We start from the raw sequence: 12,642 nt of genomic DNA on the forward strand, positions 1-12,642 counted from the left end.
GAGTTGTTTGGAAGGAATATACAACACTATGTGTGGAGAAAAAAAAGGCACAGCACACCAACATCAAAACCTCATCCCAACTGTAAAGTATGGTGAAGGGAGCATCATGGTTTGGAGCTGCTTTGCTGCCTCAGGGCCCGGACAGCTTGCTATCATTGACGGAATAATGAATTCCCAAGTTTATCAAGACATTTTGCAGGAGAATGTTAGGCTATCTGTCCGTCAATTGAAGCTCAACCGAAGTTGGGTGATGCAACAGGACAATGACCCAAAACACAGAAGTAAATCAACAACAGAATGGGTTAAACAGAAAAAAATAGGCCTTCTGGAGTGGCCCAGTCAGAGTCCTGACCTCAACCAGATTGAGATGCTGTGGCATGACCTCAAGAGAGCAGTTCACACCAGACATCCTAAGAATATTGCTGAACTGAAACCGTTTTGTAAAGAGGAATGTCCAATATTCCTCCTGACTGCTGTGTGATCCGCAACTACAGAAAACATTTGGTTGAGGTTATTGCTGCCAAACCAGTTATTAAATCCAAGGGTTCACATACTTTTCCCACCCTGCACTGTGAATGTTTACACGGTGTGTTCAATAAAGACATGAACATGTATAATTGTTTGTGTGTTATTAGTTTAAGCAGACTGTGTTTGTCTAATTGTTTTGAACTAGATGAAGATCAGATAACATTTTAGGACCAATGTATGCAGAAATCCAGGTATTTTCAAAGGGTTGACATACTTTATCTTGCCACTGTAAGTATTCTGATCCTTTGCTATGAGATTCTAAATATAGCTCAGGTGCATCCTGTTTCCATTGATCATCTATGAGATGTTTCTACAACTTGATTGGAGTCCACCTGTGGTAAATTCAATTGATTGGACATGATTTGGAAAGGCACACAAATGTCTATATAAGGTCCTACAGTTGACAGTGCATGTCAGAGCAAAAACCAAGCCATGAGGTTGATGGAAATGTCCGTAGCGCTCCAAGACAGGATTGTGTCGAGGCACAGGTTTGGGGAAGGGTACCAAATAATTTCTACAGCATGAAGGTTCCCAAGAATACAGTGGCCTCCATCATTCTTAAATAGGAAAAGTTTCCTAGAGCTGGCCACCCAGCCAAACTGAGCAATCGGGGGAGAAAGGCCTTGGTCAGGGAGGTGACAATGGTCACTCTGACAGGGCTCCAGAGTTCCTCTGTGGAGATGGGAGAACCTTCCAGAAGGACAACCATCTCTGCAGCACTCCACCAATCAGGCCTTTATGGTAGAGTGGCCAGATGGAAGCCACTCCTCAGTAAAAGGCACATGACAGCCCACTTGTTTGCCAAAAGGCACCTAAAGACTCAGATCATGAGAAACAATATTCTCTGGTCTGATGAAACCAGGATTGAACTCTTTAGCCTGAATGCCAAGCGTCACGTCTGGAGGAAACCTGGCACCATCCCTACGGTGAAGCATGGTGGTGGCAGCATCATGCTGTGGGGATGTTTTTCAGCAGCAGGGACTGGGAGACTAGTCAGGATCGAGGGAAAGATGAACAGAGCAAAGTACAGAGAGATCCTTGATGAAAACCTGCTCTTGAGTGCTCAGCACCTCAGACTGGGGCGAAGGTTCACCTTCCAACAGGACAATGGCTCTAAGCACACAGCCAAGAGAATGCAGGAGTGGCTTCGGGACAAGTCTCTGAATGTCCTTGAGTGGATGAGCCAAAGCCCGGACTTGAACCAAATCTAACATCTCTGGAGACCTAAAAATAGCTGTGCAGCGACGCTCCCCATCCAACCTGACAGAGCTTGAGAGGATCTGCAGAGAAGAATGGGAGAAGCTCCCTAAATACAAGTGTGTCAAGCTTGTAGCATCATCTCCAAGAACACTCGAGGCTGTAATCACTGCCAAAGGTGCTTCAACAAAGTACTGAGTAAAGGGTCTGAATACTTATGTATATTTCAGTTTTTTATTTGTAATAAATTTGAAAACATTTCTAAAAATCTGTTTTGTCTTTGTCATTATGGGGTAATTTGTGTAGATTGATGATAAAAAAATAATTTAATCCATTTTAGAATAAGGCTGTAACATAACAAAATGTGGAAAAAGTCAAGGGGTCTTAATACTTTCTGAATGCGCTGTAGATTGCTGTTGCGTCCTACTACAATACATCACATGGCCAGGACGTTTACTATCAAGCTATTAACGTGCATAATATCTAACAAATGGGGCAAGGGTAGCGAAAAAGATGAAATGCCGATGCTCATTCTGCCTGAGTGACAGCAAACTTGGCAGCCCACTGCAAGTTCAAAACACACAAAGACACACACACACCTGCTTCTAATCGGCAGCGTTTTTGCAGTGAGTATTTTGCCAACATCTGCTTAAGCATATTAAAACACTTACGTTGTTTCTGATCACGATTATCAACAGATCCGACTATCAACTGTCAATTTATGGATGCGATTACAAATACGAGTATGGCCATGTCAGCACACCCCTATTGGAGCCCCTCTCACCAGCGCTGGCCCCCTCAGGCCCCTGGACGTCTTTGACCAGGTCGTTGAGGCCGGGCGGAGGGCCACAGGAAGGGACGGCACCAGCACGGGGCGGGCGTTTCCCTGGCACCTTCACAGTCACCCTCAGCAGGTCCATCTCTTTCCCATGGACGTTCTGCATGTAGTCCTGCCAGGTCAGGGGGGAAGGCCAACCAATACAGCAGATATTTCAAACATATATAATGTTACTGTAGCATGGTCCAACCCATTCTGAGATTCAAAATGGTGTTCAGCAGGTTATACAAACTATAACAATGTAGCCAACTCAGGGATTCAATGGGATTAAATATCCAACCATTTTCCAAAGTCTTTGTAATAGAGTCAGAGGATTTTCCTGACTGGTCATGTGGAAGCTCTATTTTTTTATTTTTTTATTTCACCTTTATTTAACCAGGTAAGCTAGTTGAGAACACGTTCTCATTTACAACTGCGACCTGGCCAAGATAAAGCAAAGCGGTGCGACAGAAACAACAACACAGAGTTACATGGAATAAACAAGCGTACAGTCAACACAATAGAAAAAAAATAAAGTCTATATACACTCTCTGCAAATGGCATGAGGAGGTATGGCAATAAATAGGCCATAGTAGCAAAGTAATTACAATTTAGCAGATTAACACTGGAGTGATAGATGAGCAGATGATGATGAGCAGATGATGGTGTGTAAGTAGTGATACTGGTGTGCAAAAGAGCAGCAAAGTAAATAAAAACAATATAGGGATGAGGTAGGTAGATTGGGTGGGCTATTTACAGATGGACTATGTACAGCTGCAGCGATCGGTTAGCTGCTCAGATAGCTGATGTTTAAAGTTAGTGAGGTAAATGTAAGTCTCCAGCTGCAGCGATTTTTGCAATTCGTTCCAGTCACTGGCAGCAGAGAACTGGAAGGAAAGGCGGCCAAAGGAGGTGTTGGCTTTGGGGATGACCAGTGAGATATACCTGCTGGAGAGCGTGCTACGGGTGGGTGTTGTTATCGTGACCAGTGAGCTGAGATAAGGCGGAGCTTTACCTAGCATAGACTTGTAGATGACCTGGAGCCAGTGGGTCTGGCGACGAATATGTAGCGAGGGCCAGCCGACGAGAGCATACAGGTCGCAGTGGTGGGTGGTATAAGGCGCTTTGGTAACAAAACGGATGGCACTGTGATAGACTGCATCCAGTTTGCTAAGTAGAGTATTGGAAACTATTTTGTAGATGACATCGCCGAAGTCGAGGATCGGTAGGATAGTCAGTTTTACTAGGGTAAGTTTGGCGGCGTGAGTGAAGGAGGCTTTGTTGCGAAATAGAAAGCCGATTCTAGATTTGATTTTGGATTGGAGATGTTTGATATGAGTCTGGAAGGAGAGTTTACAGTCTAGCCAAACACCTAGGTATTTGTAGTTGTCCACGTATTCTAGGTCAGAACCGTCCAGAGTAGAGATGCTAGTCGGGCGGGCGGGTGCGGGCAGCGAATGGTTGAAAAGCATGCATTTAGTTTTGCTAGCGTTTAAGAGCAGATGGAGGCCACGGAAGGAGTGTTGTATTGCATTGACGCTCGTTTGGAGGTTTGTTAACACAGTGTCCAAAGAAGGGCCAGATGTATACAGAATGGTGTCGTCTGCGTAGAGGTGGATCAGGGAATCACCCGCAGCAAGAGCGACATCGTTGATATAAATGCATGTCCCTGATCAGCTCTTTATGTGTGTCCATACAAACAGCTGGAATATAGTGTAGCACTGAGTGTCAGTGCATTGACTCACGTTGACGCTGGAGTGATAGGAGAGCATGCCGTTGTTGGACAGCGTGACGTATTTCTTCTTCCATTCCTTGTTGAGGGAGTTCCCACTGCGCTTCAGCAGGATGCTCTGGTGGAGGGAGACAGGGATGACGGACAGAGGAGAGGAGACAAGGATAAAACACACATTCTTTATCTGTTCTTTATTATGCTCCTTATGCCAAAAGAGCCTAGCAGGCTTCCACAAAATCTACCTCAACAAAGTTCTCAAAGGTAAGTTAAATCCCTCTCCTAGCTCCATGATGTTAGTTCATTGTCTGTGATGAGCTCCTATATAGCATACAGCTCCTACAGGATAAACTGTCTGTCTGTCACCTACCTGTTTGATGGGGATGGAGCGTCCACTACCCAAGTCTCCTATCTTACCATCTGTACTCCTCCTCTCCGAGTCACTGCCCCTACGGCCCTGCAGACATGGCACAAGACAAACAACAAGAATAAACAGGTAAAGAGAAAACAGAGAGAGAGGGAGAGAGAATGCTGTTCATTGACAACAGCTCAGCATTTAACACCATAGTACCCTCCAAACTCGTCATTAAGCTCGAGATCCTGCATCTCGACCCTGCCCTGTGCAACTGGGTCCTGGACTTCCTGATGAGCCGCCCCCGGGTGGTGAGGGTGGGAAACAACATCTCCAGCCCGCTGATCCTCAACACTGGGGCCCCACAAGGGTGCGTTCTCAGTCCTCTCCTGTACTCCCTGTTCACCCATGACTGCATGGCCATGCACACCTCCAACTCAATCATCAAGTTTGCAGATGACACTACAGTGGTAGGCTTGATTCCCAACAACAACGAGACGGCCTACAGGGAGGAGATGAGGGCCCTCGGAGTGTGGTGTCAGGAAAATAACCTCACACTCAATGTCAACAAAACAAAGGAGATGATCGTGGACTTCAGGAAACAGCAGAGGGAGCAGCCCCCTATCCACATCGACGGGACAGTAGTGGAGAAGGTGGAAAGTTTTAAGTTCCTCGGCGTACACATCACGGACAAACTGAAATGGTCCACCCACACAGACAGCGTGGTGAAGAAGGCGCAGTAGCCTTCTTCACCAAACTTTTACAGATGCACATTCGAGAGCATCCTGTCGGGCTGTATCACCGCCTGGTACGGCAACTGCTCCGCCCACAACCGTAAGGCTCTCCAGAGGGTAGTGAGGTCTGCACAACGCATCACCGGGGGCAAACTACCTGCCCTCCAGGACACCTACACCACCCGATGTCACAGGAATGCCAAAAAGATCATCAAGGACAACAACCACCCGAGCCACTGCCTGTTCACCCCGCTATCATCCAGAAGGCGAGGTCAGTACAGGTGCATCAAAGCGGGGACCGAGAGACTGAAAAACAGCTTCTATCTCAAGGCCATCAGACTGTTAAACAGCCATCACTAACATTGAGTGGCTGCTGCCAACATACTGACTCAAATCTCTAGCCACTTTAATAATTCAAAATTGGATGTAATAAATGTATCACTAGCCACTTTAAACAATGCCACTTTATATAATGTTTACATACCCTACATTACTCATCTCATATGTATATACTGTACTCTATACCATCTACTGCATCTTGCCTATGCCGTTCGGCCATCGTTCATCCATATATTTCTATGTACATATTCTTAAGTAGTTGTCGTGAAATTGTTAGATTACTTGTTAGATATTACTGCATGGTCGGGAACTAGAAGCACAAGCATTTCGCTACACTCGCATTAACATCTGGGGACCCATGTGTATGTGACAAATAAAATTTGATTTGATTTAGAGAGAGAGAGAAAGAAAGAGAGAGATAACTATTATACAGACAGAGAGTGAAGGAAAAAGCACAAAATAGGGACTATAATCCATGAAGAGAGCTAAAATAGGGAGTATTTTATCTTTATTTAACTAGGCAAGTCAGTTAAGAACAAATTCTTATTTTCAATGACGGCCTAGGAACAGTGGGTTAACTGCCTTGTTCAGGGGCAGAATGACAGATTTCTACCTTGTCAGCTCGGGGATTCGATCTTGCAACCTTTCGGTTACTAGTCCAACGCTCTAACCACTAGGCTACGCTGCCGCCCCTATGATCCATGAAGAGAGCTAAAAAGATTACATTTCAAAGAAAGCACAGGGGACCTGAGAGAGGGTTATGGATGGGTCAATGAGGAATCTAAGTCAGTAAAAGTGTGTGTTTGTGGTTGGTTGGTATGTTACCGTGAAGCGGGAGCCGGTGCGTCGCCGGGGGGCACTGCGGACAGACCCTGGGGTGGCGCTGCCCAGCCTCTCCCCCCCTGCTGCCCCACCGATCTCCTTATGACTGATCACTGGGGTGGAGGGCAGAGAGGACGAGTAGTCACTGCTCTGACCACCGTTACTGGCCTGAGAGAGAGAAACAAAAACAAAGAAACAGAAAGGGTGACAGACAACAAAAGGACAAAAGAGAGAGAGATTACAGAGAGCAAAGAGAGACAGCTGAATATGTGGAAAAATCTGGGAACAAAATCCATAAATCTAAATGAACAATGATCTGTACACTCCTGTCCAACATTACCATCCTATTGATTTGGACCAGTGTCTTATCTCCAGTATGAAGGACTGGAGGCCAGAGCTGCTGCTGTACCTGACCAGGGAAGACTCCTGACACTGGGGTAGAGCCTCCAGAGTGACTGGGGGAGTTGGGCAGGGATTTACAGGAGGCCAGTAGAGCTGCCTGCTTCTTCACTGCCATGATCTTCTGGGCAGCTGTGGTAAGTAGAGAGGACAAATACAAACATTACCCTACTTAGTCATCTGTCTAATCTAGACGCTGATATAGATGAATGTGAAATGAATTCAAATTGGTTTATTGATTGACATTCCAGCTACATTGTACTGAAACAACCGAAAAAAGGAGCAGTGTGTGTGTGTTTGTGTGTGTCCTCACCCTCGGTGAAGACGCGGTTGACGTTGAGGCCGTAGGTAGCGCAGGTCTCGTAGTAGGTACAGCGCCTGACGTCTGAACACAGCTGTCTGGCCCTGGCATCCTCTATCACCCGAGGGTTGGTGCTGGTGATTTTATCTGGAGGAAGGAGGAACTACATCAACTACATCCTATTACAAACCTTAATAAACCTTTAGAAACCCATACAGATGCTATCTTTAGTATAATATAGAGCAGGGTTTCTTAAACTATGGGTCGGGACCCAAAGTGGGCCCTGGACATGTGAGAGGTGGGCATCAAGTTATGAGAATGCATCTTTAGGATGATTTGGGTCATGGAAGGACAGTAAATTTCTCATTTGGGTCTCGAGCTGAAAATGTTTGCTCACCCCTGTCATAGAGAGTGGGTATGGGTGTGGGTATGGGTGGGGTCTTACCTTGGGTTCCTACCACTATGAAGGGGATCTCAGCGATGTTGCGGTGGATGCCAAGCTCGCTGTAGTTCCTGTACACTTCCTGGAAACTGGCCTCGTTCTCCAGACTGAAGACCAGGATGACCCCGTCCACCCAGCTAGCCATCTGGAGAGGAGGGGAGAGGGTAGCGTAGGGGAAGTAATAGGGGACAAATGGGGAGAGAACAAGTGAAAGAGAGAGTTGTCAGAGGAGAACATAAAATAACAGGTGAGAAGAGTTAAACAGTCCAACGTGTCAGAGTGAACCCCTGTCAACTCCATGTGTTTTAAGGGGGACACTACTCATCCGTCTGCAGTCAGTAAAGCCTCCACCTACCTGTGCATCCGGGGGTCCTGTCTCCTCCCTGATCAGCAAAATGTGACTGTTGCCATCAACAAGTACCTCCTTCTTATACCTGCCCCCTGATAGAGAAAGAAAGAAAGAAAGAAAGAAAGAAAGAAAGAAAGAAAGAAAGAAAGAAAGAAAGAAAGAAAGAAAGAAAGAAAGAAAGAAAGAAAGAAAGAAAGAAAAGCCCTATGTGATAGAGTAGTAATTTCTTTACAGGAATGCTTTAAGGCTTAAGTACAAGGTATGATGTCAAACCAGTGTTAATTTTGTCAACAAAAATAATGACGTAAATATTTGTCACGTCCTGACCCTAGTAAGATGTCATTTCTATAGTAGAGTAGGGCAGGGCGTGACAGGGGGTGTTTTGGGTTGTTATGTTATCTATTTCTATGTTTTAGTTCTAGTTTTTCTATTTCTATGTTGGGATTGTATGGGGTTGATCTCTAATTGGAGGCAGCTGATCCTCATTGCCTCTGATTAGAGATCATATTTAAGTAGGGGGTTTTTCTCATTGTTGTTTGTGGGTTATTATCTTTTGAGAAGTGTGTTTTCCTCTCTGCGTCACGGTTTTGTTGTTTTTGTATATTCAAGTATTTAAGTGTATTGCATTCAGTTTCACGTTTAATAAATATGTGGAACTACGAACACGCTGCATTTTGGTCCGCTCCTTCGACCAGCCGTGACAATATTAGTCAAACAACCTATTTTTCAGTGGCAGTTGACGAGACTATAACTGACTAAATACTCAGAAAAAAATATTTGTCATTTTGGTTGACGAAAACGAGACAAAAATATCTCTGACTAAAATCTGACTAGTAAATGGACTGGACAAGCGTTTTTGGAGAGATTGAGAGCTTTCAGTGTTATTTGTAGGGTCCAATCAAAAGCATACATGACATAATTGTAAGGCTTTCTCATTGCAAAGTTGCAATGCTTTTATTGGTGGAAAATAAATACCATGTCCAGGTCATTCACAAGTTACCTCTCTGCCCAGCAACCGTTTTCCAATCTGGTGGCAACAAATCATTGATGCAAATAAGGCACACACCTTGGCGTCTCTCCCGGTTCTACATGCTCCCGGTAGAAAAAGGGGCAATGTTTGGAGCCACTTTACTTATCGTGTTAATTCAAAGAAGACCGACTGCAACGTCTTAATTTACATTTGAGTAATTTAGCAGATGCTCTTATCCAGAGCGACTTACAGTAAGTGCATTCACCTTAAGATAGCTAGGTGGAAGACAGAGTTTGCACCCACAAGCTAATGCGGAAAAATACTACCAACCTCAAGAGACATCTAAAAGTGCATCATCTCAATATATATGCTCAGGTAATAACATATTAATAATGCTAGTTAGGTTGCTGCAAACTATCACACCTCTACTTTTGACAGAACATTGATTACAATATAGCTACAGTATGTCAAGGGGTGTTTGCCAATTTGCCTGTTGGGAAGAGAATTATGGGATAGGATGTTATACAGAACAATATGTTGGTAGGACAAGGCTAAGTATGTTTGTGCACATGGAAGTCAGTGATTTATGTTTACTAGATTAATGAGGCAATGGAAATGTGATGTGACTAAAATAAAAAGGCATTTATAGTTGACTAAAATGGCCCAGTGTTTTTATCATTTTGACAATAACCAGACTAAATCATTATTCAAATGACCAAAATTTGACTAAGACTTAATTATATTTTAGTCAAAATAATTAAGACAAGACTAAATCTAAAAAAGAATGCCAAAATTAAAACTGTCAAACTCACCTTCTGGGTTCTCCAGGGGCTGGTAGCTCCCGCTCATGTGTCTGTGGACCAGGGCTGACTTCCCACTGCGGAGACCTCCCAACACCCCCTGGACACATAGTCAGAAGGATATATCACCCCACTCTTTATAATAGTGACATGTTTATCATACTCTACAACAACTACTTCTATTTACTACAATTATCATCATAGTATTCCATTATTAGACACTGTCACTGTCGTCTCTGTTGAAGCAGAAACAAGACTACACCTATTTCCTATTCCAGCGGTATGACAACAGCAATCACTCTCACCAGACGGAGCTCTTGGACGGTTCGACTGAAGGTCCATTCTTGACTGTTACCGCAAGCCGCTGTGGACACACAGAGAGAGGGAAAGGGAGAGAGAGGGAGACTGATTAAAACATAAGGTCAATGTCATGATCACGTGTTCCCTCTCCCTTTCTGCCTCCTGTCTACAGCCTGCTTAGAACAGGGGAAACTTTCAAAGTCACTGGCCATCTCGCTCTACAGCACTCTGAAGCTGTGAGGAATGCCGTGCCGCACGGTCTTAGTGTGTGTGGCCCCATACGTGCCCTGTCGCAGGTCCAGATGGCACAGACTACAGAGTTAGGTGAGGGGGGAGACGGAGAAAGGGAGCGAAGGAATGAGATAGAGCCACAAAGGACGAGTGCAAATTAATTGCACAGGCTCAGTAGTGAGGCTCAAGTTCATTAGCAGCTCTGTGGACGCAGCCGGAGTGAGCGTGCAAGTGTGTGTGTGTGTGTGTTTGTGTACGTGTGTGTGTGTACGTATGTGTGCCTGAGCGTGTATGTGAGATGATTACCAAACAATCTCTATGTGTTTTATTCATCCAAAATTCCAATACAAGCCTCAGTAGATTTCACCATCATTTTGATGCTGCGCAGCAAGCTGAAAAATGGGATGTAGAGAGAGAGAGAGAGAGAGAACATTTCTGTGTCCACAGTGGAATGAGAATTTGGATATCCTCCAAGCATCATAATTACTGGGTACCTGTTATTTCACTGCATCGCCCAGAGGTGTTCAATAATATCTGAAAAGCACAGACAGGGGTCCTCACAACAGGTGACTGCCAATGAGTTGAGACTTTTATTGAAGTCACATAATTTTCTATCTATATACTACTGCAATAGCCATCACACAGAAAGGAGTGAGGTGGAGAACACCCTATGCTCACATGGGGGCCAACAGGATTAAGTCAAGTCACACAACTGCATAGCAGAGTGGAAGAGGACTAGTAGGTACTGTAACATCCTGTAAGTGGCTGCCAATACCATTCCTCATTATGACAGAGTCCATCAATAACAGTTACATTTTAGTCAATTAGCAAGACAGTCTTATCCAGAGAGACTTACAGTAGTGAGTGCATACATTTTCAGACTGGTCCCCGGTGGGAATCGAACCCACAACCCTGGCGTTGCAAGCACTATGCTCTACCAACAGCCACACAGGACCTAAAAGTGCATTTGTTCAGATGGTGACCTGAAGACTAATGGACAAAATATACAGTAGAGCACACATATAGAATGAATGTGAAATTCCTTTACAAGGTTTGTGCATCTCAAATGGCACCCTATTCCCTATATAGTGCACTATACAGGGAATAGGGTGCCATTTGGCACTCAGAACCACATGTAACCGGTGTGAAATGGCTAGCTAGTTAGCGGGGTGCACGCTAATAGTGTTTCAATCGGTGACATCACTCGCTCTAAACCTTGAAGTAGTTGTTTCCCTTTCTCTGCTGTGGAGCGATAGGTAATGATGCTTTGGGGGTGTCAGTTGTTGATGTGTGAAGAGGGTCCCTGGTTCGAGCCCAGGTAGGGATGAGGAGAGGGATGGAAGGAAAACTGTTACATTGATGCTGTAGACCCAGATCACTGGTTGCTGTGGAAAAGGAGGTCAAAAGGGGGGTGAGTGTAACTGGTGTAAAATGGCTAGCTAGTTAGCGGAGTACGCGCTAATAGCGTTTCAATCGGTGATGTCACACACTCTGAGACCTTGAAGTAGTTGTTTCTCTTGCTCTGCTGTGGAGCGATAGGTAACGATGCTTCAGGGGTATCAGTTGTTGATGTGTGCAGAGAGTCCCTGGTTCAAGCCCAGGTAGGGGTGAGGAGAGGGATGGAAGGAAGGAAAACTGTTACAAACACAACACAGGGTTAGACTGCATGGGGAGAGAGGGGGAGAAGGCAAACTCCACACTTAACCATACTTAACAGAAATACTATACTTAACAGAAACAACTACTTCAAGGTCTCAGAGTGTGTGATGACACCGATTGAAACGCTATTAGCGCGTGTTGGTCACATTTTTCATGGGCTGAAATAAAAGATCCCAGAAATACTCCATATGCACAAAAAGCTTATTTCTCTCAAATGTTGTGCACAAATGTATTTACATCTCTGCTTAGTGAGCATTTCTCCTTTGCCAATATAATCCATCCACCTGACAGGTGTGGCATATCAAGAAGCTGATTAAACAGCATGATCATTACACAGGTGCACCTTGTGCTGGGGACAATTAAAGGCCACTAACATGTGCAGTTTGGTCACACAACACAATGCCACAGATGTCTCAAGTTTTGAGGGAGCGTGCAATTGGCATGCTGACTGCAGGAATGTCCACCAGAGCTGTTGCCAGAGAACTGAATGTTTATTTCTCTACCATAAGCCGCCTCCAACGTTGTTTTAGAGAATTTGGCAGTATGTCCAACCAGCCTCACAACCGCAGACCACGTGTAACCACGCCAGCCCAGGACCTCCACATCTGGCTTCTTCACCAGCGGGATGGTCTAAGACGAGCCACCCGGACAGCTGATGAAACTGTGGATTTGC

General features: G+C 44.9%; 1 protein-coding gene across 4 annotated transcripts in view; it reads right to left on the minus strand.

Moving 5' to 3' along the window:
• Positions 1-12,642, minus strand: part of LOC106583287 (arf-GAP with GTPase, ANK repeat and PH domain-containing protein 1) — a 44,884-nt gene that overhangs the window by 11,095 nt on the left and 21,147 nt on the right. For all 4 annotated transcript variants that reach the window (XM_045705412.1, XM_045705411.1, XM_014167267.2 and 1 more), the window contains exons 2-11: positions 10,085-10,143; positions 9,792-9,879; positions 8,016-8,101; positions 7,664-7,805; positions 7,231-7,365; positions 6,928-7,049; positions 6,522-6,686; positions 4,642-4,728; positions 4,288-4,392; positions 2,510-2,675 (exon numbers count right to left, since the gene is read on the minus strand). In XM_045705412.1, the coding sequence (XP_045561368.1) occupies positions 2,510-2,675; positions 4,288-4,392; positions 4,642-4,728; positions 6,522-6,686; positions 6,928-7,049; positions 7,231-7,365; positions 7,664-7,805; positions 8,016-8,101; positions 9,792-9,879; positions 10,085-10,143 (1,155 nt within the window). The remainder of the gene's footprint in view (positions 1-2,509; positions 2,676-4,287; positions 4,393-4,641; positions 4,729-6,521; positions 6,687-6,927; positions 7,050-7,230; positions 7,366-7,663; positions 7,806-8,015; positions 8,102-9,791; positions 9,880-10,084; positions 10,144-12,642) is intronic.

The sequence above is a fragment of the Salmo salar genome, chromosome ssa22, assembly GCF_905237065.1.
Source record: "Salmo salar chromosome ssa22, Ssal_v3.1, whole genome shotgun sequence".
NCBI classification, from domain to species: Eukaryota; Metazoa; Chordata; class Actinopteri; order Salmoniformes; family Salmonidae; genus Salmo; species Salmo salar.